The sequence below is a fragment of the Athene cunicularia genome (genome assembly GCF_003259725.1).
Source record: "Athene cunicularia isolate RWA chromosome 1 unlocalized genomic scaffold, athCun1 chr1_part1, whole genome shotgun sequence".
In the NCBI taxonomy this organism is placed as follows: Eukaryota; Metazoa; Chordata; class Aves; order Strigiformes; family Strigidae; genus Athene; species Athene cunicularia.
The window spans coordinates 107,845,967-107,863,233 of NW_020799091.1; the positions used below are offsets into that span (position 1 = coordinate 107,845,967).

Consider the following 17,267-nt stretch of genomic DNA (forward strand, 5'->3'; position numbering starts at 1 on the left):
TAAATATTTCAAAGACCACAAGTATTGTTTGGAGTTTTTTCCATATGAGATGCATAGTTAAAATCTCACATACCTGTATGTGCGATACAAGTGCTGAGAATATTACTTTACAATTATTTCTGGTAGATAATAGTCTAAAGAAGAGCATTAATCCCAAGAAGTTTTTAGAAAATATCTTTTACTGGAATTCCCTTAAATCTGTACTTTATTCATAAGGGTTGTTACTGAATGTGCCTCTGTTTCTCATTTTCCTTTTTACTTGTTTCTTTAACAAATGTTGGAGAAACAGAGTATTAAATTAGAAGGGGAGGAGGAGAAAGAAAAGAGCATCTAATGTACTTTTCACCAACATACTTTGAAACGTAACTGGGCAGTAGCCATCTTTTTGCATATTCACACATGATATCCACAGCACTTCAGATTATTCACTCTGAAACAAAGAGTGATACAGTCATTTGACAGAATGACAGAATCACAGTGTTAGAAACAACGTGAATGAAAGTAACATCGACTCTGAAATTAATTAGCTGCAATGTTTTACCTTGTCTTGTTTTTCAAAGTGACTTTTATTTAATACTTCCCATACTTGCATTTTGATTTTCTTTTCATTAATTGGTTTGATTACATCCTTTCAAAATTCAGCTATTAACCATTTTGATGTGACATATGACTGCAGTGATTTTCTGATATTGATATTAGGCTGTTCTGCAGTGAAGGGTAATTAATCACCCTACCCAAGCACTCTTCCAGTAGGGCTTCAGAGTGGCCAGTTTTGTCCCCTTTGCTGAATGTAGACTGTGAAATTATCCTAACACTTAATAAAGCGACAAAGATTCTATAAGGTTTCGGAAGTATTTTCCTGGTGGATTTATGTCATCGCTAATTTTTTTAATGATTACAGAATTGCTGTTTGGTGTAGTAATGTCTGATCGGAATGTATTATAATAGAAAGCCTAGTGTAGTTTGGACTAATATTTGGAAAATCTTGCAAATACTCCAGGAGCTATAATTTAATGATGAGAAGGTCTGTCTTTCTTACAAAGGTAAATAGTATTTCTCAACCAAGGCCTATTTTAAATTACACTGGCCACAGACTCTTCCATTCCTCTCTGAAATTCAAATCCTCATCTTGTCAGGGGCCTGAAGGGATGCAGGTGTCCAGGACATGGATATAATTTAATAGTCTGCCTTATCTATGCCTGACAATAAATAATGGGGTATTGCCACTGAGAACCAGAGTAGTCTGTTGGCCTTGATTCAAAATATTTGCCAGTGCTTCAAAAAGGAGCATCAAATGTTGTCAGTTAGCATCTCACCAGTAATGTGAGTTTACCTATATTGCCCTGACATGTAATCCTGTTAATAAGATAGATAAGGGATAGGCTGTTTTTTGTCAAACACCCATGAATGGAACCATAAAAACAATTGCCTCCCTCTGAATATGTCCTTGGCATCCTCTATGGAAACACTGGAAGCCCTTTTTCTTCCCAGTGATACTGGCATGTATGCATTTATGTGTGGGTGCTAGTTCTCGTACTTCTAATGGAAACAGTGCAGCTGTATGCTTTTTTTCACCCCCTCAGCTCTAACAGAGCTGCCACCTCTTTGTATTTGTCCTGGGAAATGGCATATTTGTGTGGTGACATTATATTGCTGCATTACGACATGATGTTATTAACTCACTGGTGCAATGTCATTATGTACTGAAGCAAAAGCATGCCAAGAAAACAATTTCATCACATGGCTCAGTCTTGCAATGCAAAGTCATATGAAGGGGCCTGTGGTAAATTCAGGCCTTTTGCCCAGGCGGCTGGTTTGCCTTGCAAGCTACAGAGCAAACTGATGTTAATCAATAATATGCAGTGAAATTCTAAACAAATTGTAAGCCTAATGTGTTTGATCCTTTTCTTATAATTTCTGTACTTTGTTATGTGGTGATGCCAAGAGGCCTCCGGTCTTGGACACTGAACAGTTTGAATTGTTACTTTTAATTATTACTAATTGATTTTTCCCTGTCTTATATGTGTGTGCGTGTGTGTGTGTACGTTTGTTTGTTTTGTTTTTCCAACCAAAACACAGTCACTTTCCAAAGAGGAGATGGAGGACTAATGAGCAATGGAAGGTATGTTTCCTTGTATAAAGGTCTTTCCATCCATATGTATTTTTAAAATTAGTGATCTGAAAAATGCTGCAGGTAATACACTTGGGTAATAACCAATCATTGGGAAGACTGGCAACACTAGGAGGAGTTAAGCGGCTTGCCACAAGGTTTAATGACCTATCTGTTGTGCACTTTGGAGGAATCAAGCCCAGATGTTTCATATCTCCCAGATGCCCTGGAAGAAATGAGTAGTAAATATCACAAGGAATGTGTTCATTTGTTACCGGGATGTTTATTGCATTAATTAGACATTAGCAAATGAAGTTGCTGTTGTTTAAGACTCCTTATTGGCTCCCCCTAAATTGCTGTGAGTGAACAATTACACTTAATCGATCATGAAATAAATGATTCATAGATGATGAATAGGCTGTAGATTGATAGGACTAGATTCCACAACTTTGGCTACTCAATTGAAATTGATAAAAGCTGATAACGGGCCCATATATCCTCATCTATTTTCCCTTTGCCAATATGGAGATTGTAATTAGGCTCTGGTAATAACTTCCAATCTCCCGTTTAATCAATATTTTAGCAAAAAGAGATTAGGCCTAATGAGAGTGAGTAGATGTGGCAAGAAAGCGGCAGGGTCTTCTTATTGCCGTTTCCATAGAAACCGATGTTTCTCTTAGGGATTGTACCAGGCAGGGGTCTATAACATGCAATGATTGGAGATGTTGCTCCAACTTCATGACTACATTAATAACCTAGAAAAGCTATAGAACCATAGATGGTTTTTTGTTTTCATTTGAGGGAAGGGAAGTGTCTGCAGGAAATGTTTTGTTTTCCCTGTTAAATACAAGTACAAACAGTCCGACTGCCTTGCTAAACTTCTGGCTATTTTCTCTGGGATGAGAGACACTGTGCCTCATGGCCTGAGTGTACCTTCTCTTTCAACATACCCATCATTTAATACTGCTCTCAAAGCTGGGAATTACAGGGATATAAAAGCCATGCGGTAGTGACACATAAAGATAGCTGTGGACTTTTCATTAATCCTACTCAAACCTGTTTGCCTCTAAACCATCCAAGAGTGCTCAAAGAAAGAGTTACCAGCCTGTAGATGACAGGCGTGTATTTGAGATTCAAGGGAAGGAAGAAATAGTAGCCCAAAGTCCTGGAAATGGCTGATATGGAGCAGTCAGTTTGAGTGATGGCTCCCTTGAGGTGGTAATTTATCATGCAGCCCTGGTGTAGGATCCCATGATGGTGCTGCCTAACCCCTGTTTCACACAGACAACGGAGTTCATTTAGATTCTGGCAGAATCACGACGGATGCCTAGTCCCACTTCTACTGACAGAGTTGATTTGTATATAACCTTAATTAACTGCTCAAGGTCTTTAAATCATCAAAGGCTACACAATTTTAATTTGAAATAAATTAAAGTCCTCCAAACTGTTTGTTACCTATGGTGTTAGAACAGTGATGTGGTCTCTTCAACCACCAGTTGTCTCACAGATATTTTAATTTTGTAAATACATATATATATATATATATGTATGTATATCTTTTTTTCTTATTCTGCTTCAGTCGACCAGGTCTGTTGAATGCAAGTGACCCCAGTTATCCTTGGCTTGCAGACTCTTGGCCTGCCACAAGTCTGCCGGTAAACAACAGCACTAGCGGACCAAATGATCTTGGAAATTTCGGTCGTGCAGGTAGGTTTCATTTGATTAAGTCACTGTACAGTATACAATAGGCTTCTGTTGTTATCACATTCATCTATGATAAACATTGTGTAGTATTTTTATTATTATAGTTCTTCCTACGTTTGACTCAAGATTTATTTAAAATTGACTTTAATATGTTCATTTTGGTTTTTCTCTTCTTAAAATGTAGGTCTAGTTTGTAATTTGCCCCACAGTCATGAGACAGGGTCTTCTTATCATCTCAGGAGAAATGTATTTGTTGCTCAAACTCATTCTTTTTTGTGTGATGAGCAATCTGCTGTGCAGGGCAATGTAGCCAGAGATAGAGGATGTCCATAAGAGCAGAGAAGAACTTCAGGGATGCAGGAGGGATGTTCCTTCAGCAGAAGGAGGACTAAAGAACATTGTTGCTGTCATCTTACTCATCCCCTCCCTGCTGAGGGACTGCTCTCAGTCCAACCATAATCCATGAAGATGATTTCTTATTTTATTTCTTTTGAATTTTCTTTTGAAATTTATTTATTTCTTATTGAAAGAAAGAATACATAAAAGGGAACCATTTAGATTTTTTAGGGGTTTATTTCCATTTTGAACTGAGGGAGGCCCTTTGGGGAAATGAGGTAATGATTTATAATTATGGTGATGAAGCTTTAGAGGGGTTATTTTCTTCCAAACATTTTAGTCAAATGAGAATTTCAAGATGTATGTTTGGGATTTTTAAAAGTCATAGTACTATTCACATCCATCTGTTACTTCCTTGGTTTCTGTGATATTATAACACAGCTAGTTCTGCATAGTGGTGTTCAGAATAGGACTTCTAACATAAATGAGTATATAAATAGTTTTAAGACATAAATACGTAAAAAACAATTAAGACGACTTTATATATATCAAAAATACATTAAAATAAAAAAAAAATCTATAAAACCATCAAACTGATAAATGTGAAAATAATTTAGTTTTGAACTGTACCAGAATTTGATTCTGAAAACCATCCCCCACATCAGTTATATGTTCCTGTGCAAAACTTCTTGCCTGTGGTTTGACTACTGTGATTTCAAATTAGAACAAAACATTCTAGATTTATTTTCCATATAAAAATGTTGCAAAGATCTTGTCTTACAAAAATATTATAAAGTAAGCAAAGCTTTTTATAATATTTAGAAGGCAACTGAACATCTGCCAGCTTCTTTGTTGTAAATATCGTGAAAATAAAATCCTTCAGTGCTTTTCCATCTTTTCATAAGCTCAGATAATGCAGAAAAATTACCATTTTGTTTTAGCATTTGGCTCTATACGACTGAAATTGGAAGCATGTTTTAAAGCTTTTGGCTTCAATGTGTATGAGGCATAGGTCCAAATTTGTCCAAGAAATGCAACAGTTATATTTTGAGATTCAGCAACTTAATTCCACCCATGATCTTTACAGTTGAGCTCACAACTTTATTCTGGCTGGTTTGGGACCACTTAACCCTGTCTGTTTCAGCAGTTGAGTTTGAGTGCTTCTGCACTAAAGATGGGTTAGAAGTCAGATGTCTTTCACCATTAATTAACTGTATAGATGGAACTTGGGCCTCTTTTACTGGTTAAAAGGTCTGTGGTAATATAAAAAGGTCTGTAAGAATTTTGAAAAGAGTAAGGTGGCAACCAACCACTTTGGAAATTCAGAAACTGAGGCACGCAGTTCTAACACTGCCTTTAAGAGTGATATCCAATTATGTCCTAGATAGGCATTTGGGAGCAAGGCTGTGCGTGGGAAGCACAGGTTAGGTTTGGAGTCACGTAAAGCCAGAAAATGATACTGCATCTCCTCAGGCAGAAAAAAAGAGCTTCCCCCAGGAAGTATTGCAGCACTGTTTTGGAAAACAAGTTGGATTTTGGAGTTTTGGGGAAAGTCTCCAGTGGGAAATGTGTGTTCATCTTTGGTCTGAAATGTACAGTGTGGGTTTTTCACTATGACAAGTTGGTGGGAAAGTCACATTCGATTTTTACTAGATGATTATATTACTTTGTAAAATCACACTTTAATAGCTGTTTGAGTGTTTAGTGTGTACATTTCATGGAGGTCAAAAAAGTAATCTGTAGTTGTACTGAAGATTCCCAGAACGTCTGGAGAAACTCAGCTTATTAGTAAGAATGACCAAAAATTCTTAGCTGCTAGGAAGCTATGCAGCTTTCCTTTTGAGTGTTTAGTTCTCCATTCTAAAATGACTGTGTATAGATGATACCTCTTCAGTTGCCAGAAATGTGCTCTGAAAGATAGATGTATGTCTGAGTACTTGAGAGAAGAGCATTTTGCTAGCTTTTACTTCTGTGAGTCTTCAAATCCAACACAGACAGGTTGAGATGGACTTACTTCATTTTATACATCTTCAACAGAATTTATTTACTAAACTTCAGTCCATTATACTTTGATGCAACCAGTTGTGGAAAGGAAAAATCTTTATATAGTGGATGAAATGCAAGAAAGATGGGAAAATGCAAGAAAGATGTTTGTCTCTCACATCTCATGCTGTATGTGTACATAGATGCTTTTATGATTGTGTACTGCCTCTAGAAAGCACATTGATATATGCAGATAGATAGAAATAACCTGATTTTGAAACATGACCTGTAGTTTGCATTAATTGTAATCTTTTTTTTTTTACTTACAATTTATCTGCAGATATAAGTTAATACAATTAAGGCATTTTAAATACTTAATTGCACCCATTTCCCTGTTATTGTTGTCTGCAAAAACAGACCATAGTGATAGACCCAAATTTAATCTGTTTCTGCAGTCTTTCTACTGAGCACTTGTTATTATGTATTTATTTTTAATATGACATTGTTGCCCTGAGACTGCAGATGTTATCAGGGTCCATATTAAAATGTTCACTGTTGCACACATGAATGCAGTAGAAAATAGTTCTGTGGTCTAAATGTTCATCCCAGGGAAAAAAAATACAAGCAAAAACCAAAACAGTGGGAGGAGGCCATGGTATCATATTGCTGAAAAAGTCTTGAGATAGTGAGAGAACAACTGTATTACCTGAGGTCGCACAAAACCCATGTCTGAGTCTGGAACTGTGCCTAAACCCTTGTCTAGGTGCAAAAATAATCTTTTCTCTCTGGGACTTAAGGTATATTAAAATGTCTGTGATATTGAGGATGGGATCCAAACATCCTCACTATAGGAGCATGCATTGTCTCAAATACAATTGAACAATTGAAATCCATATCTACTATCTGGCTATGTAAAGCAAATGTCATATAAATGATGTATTTTAATAACAAATAAATTTCAGGATGGACTTAACTTTTCAATTTTATTCAACTGTTCAACTTTATTCAAACTGAATAAATGGTAAAAATAGTACCATTTGATATCTTGACCTCTGAAAGAGCAGGAAGAGGGTTATCTGCCGAGCTGTGGTTCTCCTTGGGACAACATGCCAGTCATCATTAGATTCTTCACACTTCAGTAGTCTCAGCTTCTAAATCTAGTATTCCACCAGCAAAGGTCACTACAATGTTTAGTAAGGAGAGAGATTGCCAATCTAACCGATTAAAGCTACAAATTGCAGTGTGATAGAATTCAAAAGATGTAGAAAAGTCAACAGATATTTAGTTAAATATGCTGTACTGTTTTTCAGGTAACATACTGGAGTATTTGAACAAGCTGTTCTCCATTATCAACACTGCTTTGCCGTTTTAAGAGACTGATCACATACATCCCTTCAGAATAACAGATTTTCTTTCACATATCTGGAACAACTTGTTTTTGTCAGGTTTTTCTTTTGTTGAAAAGGACAAATGTACTAGCTAATGTCAAAAAGAAAATTAGATAAGCTGATGCATAAAACTTCAAGGAACTCAAGGTGATGCCCTTAAAAAACTACTTTGAGAGCTTTGGCATCCATTTAAGAGTTTTGCTACATATTTGCTGGGAAAGTTTCCTCTGTGATTTGTACATTCACTCCTTTCATCATTTCCCTGAAGCCCAGACAGTTTCATCGGTTCTGACATAGAGTGAACAATTGAAAACATTCTTCAGTAGAGAAATATTCCAAACTTCACTTTCACAGTTGAAGGTATGGAAAAAAAAAAAAAAAAAAAGATGGTTTTAGGCAGTGAGACGTGAAGGACAAGTGGTAGACCTGTCACAGATGCTGATAGCTTGGCGATGGTTGTACATCATCTTCCCTTCATTGGCTCATGGACCTGTCTCAGCTGAAATGCAAACGTGCAAAATGACACATTTATTTTTCATCTTAAACCTTGATACTTTCAGGCTTCCTGTGCATCAATGATTTGTTTCATTCCCCTATGTTCACCACAGATGTGCTGCCACCAGTGCCAGGGCAAGGGGATAAAACTGCTACTATGCTTTCTGATGGAGCCATTTACAGCAGCATTGACTTCACCACGAAAACTAGTTACAACAGTTCCAGCCAAATAACACAAGCTACGCCATATGCCACCACCCAGATTCTGCATTCCAACAGCATCCATGAGCTGGCTGTCGACTTACCTGATCCTCAGTGGAAAAGCTCAATTCAGCAAAAAAATGACCTGATGGGATTCGGTTACTCTCTCCCAGACCAAGGCAAAGGCAACAATGGTAATTACAGCTCTTATTTTCCAGAGACCTTGACTTTATACTGTATCATCTATGCATGAATTAGAAAAATCTTTTTAGTATGTGAGACACTGTTTATATTTGCCATAACTAATGCTTGCATACCTTGCATGAGTGCTGAACCTCAGACAATCACAAAATATATTGTTCTGTTCTTTTAATCCTCTTTGTCCTGTGCTAATCACCAATCCATCTGCCTTCCATTAGGCTAGGATAGGTATACATTAAAAATAAAATAAATGAAAACTTGCTGCCCCACCACATCTGCCATTGACTTGCTAATTGCATGTGTTGCATGTGCTTGTGCTGTTAACTAATCACTTTGCCACTGTGACCTTTGCCCTTTAACCCTTAGCCTTGCTTTACATCCCTGACTACCGCGTGGCTGAGGGATTGGCTAATAGATTGCCACACAACCAGTCACAGGATTTCAGCACCACCAGCTCCCACAACAGCTCCGAAAGGAGTGGCAGCCTCTCAGGTTGGTTCCACCGCCGTGGGTGGGGGAGGGACGGAGGGGTGATGGTGAGCAGCTCACCAGGGAGGCGGAAAACCTCTAGGTGCACTTTGCAGATAGGTATGAAGGTGCCTGCCCACTGGAATGTCAGCAAACAGCATCACATTGGCCTCTATTAAAAAAAAAAAAATGCCTTTTGCAAAACGTATTTAGAGATAATTAGAGAATCCTCCCAACCAGTGCTTGTTGGCACAATCGCAAACCTTACCTTGTCACATCCTTTCTCTGACAGCACAGTTCATGGAACAAGCATCAATCCTCAGTTTATAGGTCTCCCCACACTGAAATTCATGAGATTATTATTTTTGTTGAGTTGTTAACAGATCCCCCACTCCCACAAGCTGGTTCTAAATGCTGCTTTTCAGTGAAGCAGCTCACTTGTATTTCAAATTCATACTATATCCAAAGTCTTTTGAATTTACACAGTAAGTTGGATAGTAACAGTAACAGATCAGGCCTAGAAAAGGCTTCTTTATGTCAGTTTAAATAATTATTCAAATTGAATATTGAAATTAGAAACCTATAATCATTGGCCCATAACTGAAACAAATGTGTTTGAAAGTATTGTGTTTTCATGGGAAGTATTAGCTGATTTGAGTGAGATCGAAAAACAGGCTTATGACATTGACAGAGAGGTATCTGGGAACTAAGTTCATACAATGCTTCAAGAAAAGTTCTTGTTCCCTTTATGTGACATGTATTGGCAAATAGTTTAGGAAACTGGCTTGCTCCTCTGGCTGAATGAAAATGCAGAAATTGATATGCTGTGGTACATATGTGCTGGTTATCAGAGGGCAGTATCACACTTTAGATGTGTTGACAGCTACAGTTGCCTGAAAATTTTCTCAGAAAATGCAAAGTTTCACTGGAAAATGCCAGTTGATCAAAAGCTGGACTTTGAACAAATATTTCAAGTGAAACGTATTTTGTGTAGTGTTTCTCAGTTTGAAGTAAATTTTCTGACAGCACATGGAAACTTCAGGTTAGCCAGTCTTCTATGGCCAGGGCACTCCTGTTGTGATCAAAGCAGCTCACACCTGGATGCCCCAGTTCTCAGATGAGTGTCAGACTATTGGACTGCATAGTCAGTATTTTGCTCTCCCTTGCCCACTAATTATGTCTTTAATACAGGCTAATTATATCTATAATACATGAGAAACTGGGGGAGACCTTCAAGTAGTCCAATAATTAGAGCATCACTGGAGTCAGAGACCAGCTTTGATTGTGTAATCCCCATAAGGGTGAGCAGGGACTTGTTCTCTCACTTTCTTGGTTAGTACTTTAAGTACTACTTATTATTCTGACTAAGTTTCTGTCTCTCTCAAATGAATATCGTAAGAAATCCTATCTCACTGTGGAATGGAAAACTGCTAAAAACTCAGCTGCTTTGTGAGGCAGGGAAATTTTGTGACTGTACTTTGCACAGCTCCCAGCCTATGTCAGTGCTATGATCTTCATCAGCCTGACTGGCAAATTCTTTTTCCAGGACCTGATTCAACTAGAGATTTAAACAACATAATTGAATTCCAGTGTGAGGAGACATTGAAACATCAAGCAACATTGCTATGGGGAAACAAGGCTTCGGTGCAACAGTTTTCAAACACACATCAGGCATTATGTATTAGGTGTCTGTTCTACTAGTCAGACAGTGGAGTAATTCTGCCCATGGGGACAGAGAAATCTCCTGCCCAACTGTACGATGTAGGCTGCTTTCCTTACCAGTAATGACCTTGGAATTCCTTTCTTTTATTTCTTCATCTGAACAGTTCTTCAGCTCTCTGCTTCACTCTAATAGTTCTGTTGTCCTTGACCTTTCTCTCCAAACCTCTCCAAATACACACACACACACACACACACACAGAGTCTCTCATGCATGTGCTTTCCTCCCAAAGCAGCCTGCCCTTCCTTAGCTTTTTTTGGCTCCTACTGACTTTTCAAAAATTCCTTCATGTCTACAAGTTACAATTAATGTACTTCCTTTGCACTGTTCTGTGACCCTATTTCTAACTCCTCTTTCTGCCATACCTGTGCTTTGAAAGATTAATTTTCCCTCCAGAAGGTTCATGTAATTGTTCTTCCATTGCCACCATCACTGGGGTTTCTTTTCTGTTGATCAAAATGTTCTTTCCCTTTTCAAGAAAACTTCCCTCTCTGCCAGGCTACAAAATGGGGGAAGAGCCTGTCTTGCATACTATTAGATGGGATATCAGTTCAGTTTGAACAGAGTGAATTACAGGATCTGGTCTGGAATTGAGTAGTGGAAAGCAAAGTCTTCTTTGCAATATGTTGCCGGCCAGGATGATTAGAAACCTTGCTGGACCTGTTGCCTGTCTCTAGCCACTGCAACAGGAGATGAAAAGAGAATCACAGAATCACCTTTTTATTCCTTCTCTTCACCTTTTTATTCCTTCCGTATTCGTTCCTGTTTTGGTCTAACTGATGTTCAGAGCTAACAGAACAAAGCCACTGTCTCTCAGATGAAAAGTCCTGTGACACGTGCTTGTCTCTATTGCTAGAATTGCACCTCCTTCTTGATGTCTCGATGCCTAAAACTAGAGCCATGGCAAAGAGGGTGGTGCCTGCCAGTGCACACTGTGCCACCCTGCCTGAAAAGTCTGTTGTGGCTTTTTTGATTCATTGCTGTTGAGAACTTTTTACATCGGTTTTTTTTGGCTGATTCTTATAAATCAGCAAGAGATGTCAGTGGAAAAGATGAATTAGACTGTGCTTTCTGCAACAGGCAAGGGATGAGTGACTGCCAGCAGGGTACCCTACTGAAAAAACATATGACAAACCATTCTTACACCCAAAAATCCAGAGGCTTTGAAATCCACAACAAAATGTAATAAATAGATGGGTGTCCAAGAAGACAAAGGATTCAAATTCTTGTGCCATTATTTCTTTTGATAAATTCCTGACCAAAAAAAAAAAAAAAAAAAGAAAAAAAAAAAAGGAGTCAGGACAAAAATAAAAGAAATTAAACAAGTGGGATGAGAGCTTTCTCTGTAAGACTGCTTTCCCACAAGTGGAAGTGTCTCAACTGGAGAAGTGGGTGCAAAGACAATAATAGAGGAGAAGAGGGCTTAAGCAAAATGTATTGCTCACTTCATTTCTACCAGCCTCCTCCATTAGAGTTGTACATCAGAAATAGAACCTCTTCTCCGTAGGGGCACAAGTATTTCAATCCTGTGAAACACAGAGTCCTAAAGCATTGCAGGTGACTTCCTGATGTTTTAAAAAATGAAACTTAGTAAATTCCTATCAGCAAAACCCTGTTTCTTTTTGTTTTGACAATTTACAGTTGTCATTCTGTCTGAAAGATATTGAGTCTAATGACAATTTTTTTAGATTGTGTCCTTAACCTCTGTGTTTTCCACAGAAAAAGATTATGCAAACCAGTGTTATAAGCACACTGGATTCTAACATTTGCTATAGTCTATTATACTTATCTAACAGTGAATTCAAGATGTCATAAAGCAGACATGAATAAATCAGTATGTGTATTTCTGATACAGCAAAACATGTCTTTCCTTGGTTGTCTACTACTGTGGTGCAAATGTATGGAGTTTTAAAAAGAACTTATTTTCAACTTATTTTCAATTATTCAAAATATTTTTCTGTTCCATTCTATTATTATTTATAACCTTGTAACAGCATTACCACATTGATGCTGATTCTGCAGGGACATAAATACATCTTCTTTTTTGGGACATGCCATCTGGAATCAGAATTCTTTCAAAGAAACGTAAATAGCTAGCTTTTTTTTTTTTCCCCACATTATATCGCTAACATTTCATTTTTCTTTTTGGATTTCCAGGTGGCAAAGGAGGGAAAAAGAAGAAAAACAAAAATACTGCCAAGCCCCAGAAAAATAATGGGTCAAACTGGGCTAGTGTTCCCCTCCCACCCCCTCCTGTGCAGCCTCTTCCAGGAACAGAGCTGGAACACTATGGGGTGGATCAGCAAGAAGCAGGGTAATTTTTTTTTTTTTTTCTTTTGAAGAAAAATCTGTAGTTTATAGATATGAGGCATTTAAAATTTTTTTTTTTACTAAGTGGCAATATTATTCCTTTTTTTTTTTTTTAAAAAAAAAAAAAAGAGCATAACATTGTATAGTCAGGGCTGTGGAGGAAAAATGTTTGAATAGCTTCTCTTGATGGTGACTGAAGATGGAAATAAAAGTGACCTTGTTTCGTCATCATGTAGGGCTTCTCTGCTTACTCATGCTGGGAAGTGTCTTGCTTCGCATGTAGCTTAATTGAATTCTTTTGGGACTGCTTGCAGATGATTGTGGAGTGAGTAAGGATGACATAATCTGGCTTCTTGTATTTTTTCACTGCTTTGATGTTTAAAAATATTAGAGCCAAAAGAACAAAATACTCCACACTAAATCGGATTAATTTTAGAAGATCAACCAGTGGATAATAATCTTCTTATTGGCTTTTAGAAGAAATTTCACAGTTGAGGAAGTCATGCTATTTATAGGTCTTCTTTTTGATTATTTAAACAACTCTTGAGTTTCTGGAACCTTACACTTGTTTTTGGATAGCTTAAACTTGTTCTCAAGGACACAGAATCACACAAAAAGCACTAAATGAGAGAAAAGTGACATTTCCTGCACAGAGGACAATTATGGAACGCTTTTTATAAAGTGAAGTTATATGAAGTACCAGGTTATCAAATTCTGGATAAAAATCGAGTATATAGAAAAATAGTTTACTGTGGTCAGCTGTTGGAGCCTTTGAGAATCATTGCTCTGTCAGGGATGAATTTCTGCCTGTTTAAATACATGGATTAATCAATATTTCCTAAGTATGAAGCATATGTTTTAAAAATCATTGTAATAGATTTACTGAATATAAAAACTTAAATGTTATCTTGTAAGTGTGAAATGTTCATGACTACTTTTATAATAAAAATTAGAAGAATTAAATATTAATATTACAGTTTATACCAAGTCCTTTATCTTTTAAAATTAATAATAATTAGTTGTGTAAGTCAGTTGAGTTCCGTTGAAAATGAAGGTTCATTCAAGCTGTACTAGAGTTAGATTTTCAAAGCAAATGTAAGGGAAAATGAATAACCTTACTGATTGTAAGTGTTGTTTAAATCTCAAGTCAAAAAGTTCATATAATTATTATGTCCTGTATTCTGTCATAAAAATCTAAAATAAATTTAAGATTATTCTCCCATATAATTTTAATCTATCAGTTTATATTCTTAAAACACATGTGCAGCCATTTCACTATAATAATTAAGCTACAGAAGGTAAAGAGCTTGGTTTTTCTTTCAGGACAGTGAAATAGCATAAAAGGTAAATGGAAACACCTTCTAGAGAAACCCATTGTGACACAGGGCTTGACTCCTCGGTCGCATAAAGTATCTCTTATTTAGCTGGAAGGAATGATGTTGGTCACAATGCTGGTTATTTAAGGATAAGGTAATCACCAGCTTTCCCGGTTCTCAACAATTCAGACTTAGTTTTTCCTCTATCTTTTGAATGACTCTTCTCTGTTTTTTGTAATATCTCATTAACAACGGTTGTAACAATACCTTCTAAGAACATTTTACCAAACAGAAAAAAAATCTGAAGACTTACAGGATCAGTCTTGAGCTACAGTAATTTGCAATCAACTTCACTGAACCCAATGAATCTGCAGTGCCCATACTTCCTGAGGATGTATCCAATACTAATGGTTGTTCTGAATTCAGGAGTTGATCTTGTTTCCATGGTTTTCAACATGCTAAAATGAAATGAATCATAGACCATATTCCTTATGTTGCCTTTAATATTCACATATGGATTAAAAAAAAATCCCAAGCAATTTTTTTAAACTGTTTTGTTTTTCTTGATTTGCTTTGATGTACACTATGTATGACAAGTTCAATGGTTTTTTAATTTTAGAATTAATTACACGCAGATGTAATTATATTGTGAATTACAATTGAAAAATGAACTTCCAGTCAGAAAAAAATGAAGACATTTTTAAAGTTCTTACAACGTGATATGAAAGGTGAATGTTTAGAGCAATAAAACCAGGAAGTTGGCATCCAACAGAAACTTATTTTCTGTGCATGTCTTCCTATAACTCAAATTCACTCACTAGTATGAGTATCCCAGATAAACTAAACAGTTTTGACACCTTATGTTGCTTACTATAAATTAACACTAGTGGCCTATTGGCTTATAAATTTTAGAAGAAAATCCACAATAACAGCAAATGAAACAAAAAGTCACCTAACTTAATCATAGGTAAGGAAGAAAAAAAAAACCTATTAGTTCTCTCTACCATCTTCTCCCAAGAAGAACCGAGGTTGCATTCACCTCCATTTTTCCATGAACTGCAACACACATAAGGAAAGGTGAACATGTTAATCCAAGCATCCATTTTATAAAATGTAGCGGGTTTTGGGATGTCTTAAATTCCTTTTTAACCTTTGAAGAAAGTCTGTTTATACTGTTGTTTTCCTAGCAAGCTGTCTCCTGTGAAACTTTCCCCATTTTTATGGTCTTCTACAAGCTCTGTGTTTGTTCCTTGTTGTATTCCTTAATTTTTGTATATACTGCAGTTTTGGAAGTCTGTCTTTTCCAATCAAGCATGTTCCCTTTCCTTCTCTTTTCAGAGAACATGCTTTTGCTTGGTTTTATCTAATTGTCTTGACAATAAGGATATGCCTTTTACTTATTTATTATCATCTATTTGTATTTTTCACGGTCTTGAGCCAACCCCAACAAAGGCAATCTTCATATTGTTATCATTGGTTATTTTTATTTATTATTGATTACACCTTAAATTGGAATATTAGCTGCTGGATGTCAATATATTTGATAGTAATTTTTTGTCTCTAGATAAATTAAGGAAGATAATACTTCTTGCATCAAAAATTCCTTTCTGTCAAGGCCTAGAGTGGGAAGCTTTCTTTGTTGCAATAATGTGTGTAATGAAAGAGAATTGTTATAGAATGTGCCCCTTATCTAGCACCTCTATCTTTTATGTTGAAGAAAAAAAATGTATCAATGTAATGAACCAAACTTTTTAATAGCAAAAAATTACTATAGCATAAAAGTGCCGAGAATAGGATAAAAATTATTAGAAAAATAGAGAGTCATGGTTGTTAACCAGAACTTATTAGGGACTTAATTATCAGGAAATTACAGTCAGAGGTCCCTAATGAAGTTAAGGTGCTAAGAAGTACTTGAAAAAGGTTGCATTTTCACCAAGTTGTATTTACTCAGAAAACCTAAAAGAACATGCATGCAACCAATATTCACTATGCTGGCTCCAGAAGTTTCAATAAGTATCATTTGTATGCGATGTAGTTACTATGTAGTCTGTTAGGTTTGCTAGCTTTTTCTTGCAGATTTTTTTTTTTTTTTTTTTTTTTGTAAAACGTAGGCTAGAACAGGTGGCTTTTTCAGACATCTTTCATTACAAAGACAAAGGTTCTTGTACCTGAAATCTTGAATCTCAATGTCCTGAACTTCAGGGTTAGGCTCCTTTCCATTTCAAACAAAATCTAGGTAAAGATACAGTACTTGTGCAGAATCTTTTTACTAAGAAATCTTTTTTACTATCAAACTGAACATTTGGGGGTTTGAAGCAAGTAAGGTCAAAAGGTGAGGACATCTAAAGCTCATTTATACATTACTGAAAAGTCACTAGGGAGTATCCTTCTGCCCTGTCCCTTTTAAAGAAGAAGCCATTACACCAAAGCATGAGGTTGAGAGAGTAAAAGTAAGTGGCAGAGCTGTTGCACTATACATTTTTAGCAGCATGAGTTAGGATGGTCCCTTCAATCTTGGGTGGCAATGTCATGAGTGAATATTGCAATGAAAGACAAATAGAGCTAGTCATATCTTGTCTCCTAAGGAATTGAATATGTGTCAGATAACATTTTCTTAAACCTCTGTGTTATGAAAATTATAATTCACTCAAAAGCACCTAAATGCCAAGTGTTAAGATGCAGCATTTATTTGTTCCTCTGTACACGTACGTATGTTTGTGTATCTATATGTGGTTTTATCTAGATATAGATTTAAAGTGATACCTGCCTTAATTACAAGACAGGTGTTCTGCAGACTTTTGGATGATTAAGTCAGGTTATTTTAGCTATCCTGGATCTTTTAAATAAAGACTACAGACTTTTGAATAAGGAAAAAGTAGTTTAGTTAATTTTAGAAATCTTTGGGTTTTGCTTAAAGTAAATGTTCTGTTCATAATACAGGTTTTGAAACTTCTCTGTGTCAGTGTTTCCAGCCTTTTTGTAACCCAGCTTCACACTTGAGAAAATTGTCAGTGATTCATTTTTCTCTTGGAAAC

The 17,267-nt window shown here is 36.5% G+C and overlaps 1 protein-coding gene across 11 annotated transcripts in view; it reads left to right on the forward strand.

Moving 5' to 3' along the window:
* The window catches only part of ROBO2 (roundabout guidance receptor 2), a 1,105,399-nt gene that overhangs the window by 1,050,154 nt on the left and 37,978 nt on the right, over positions 1–17,267 (forward strand). For 8 of the 11 annotated variants that reach the window (XM_026845322.1, XM_026845314.1, XM_026845338.1 and 5 more), the window contains 5 exons: positions 2,080–2,122; positions 3,690–3,817; positions 8,130–8,411; positions 8,785–8,910; positions 12,764–12,920. In XM_026845322.1, coding sequence (XP_026701123.1) covers positions 2,080–2,122; positions 3,690–3,817; positions 8,130–8,411; positions 8,785–8,910; positions 12,764–12,920 — 736 coding nt within the window. The remainder of the gene's footprint in view (positions 1–2,079; positions 2,123–3,689; positions 3,818–8,129; positions 8,412–8,784; positions 8,911–12,763; positions 12,921–17,267) is intronic. The other 3 variants (XM_026845348.1, XM_026845380.1, XM_026845355.1) reach the window with 1 other exon arrangement.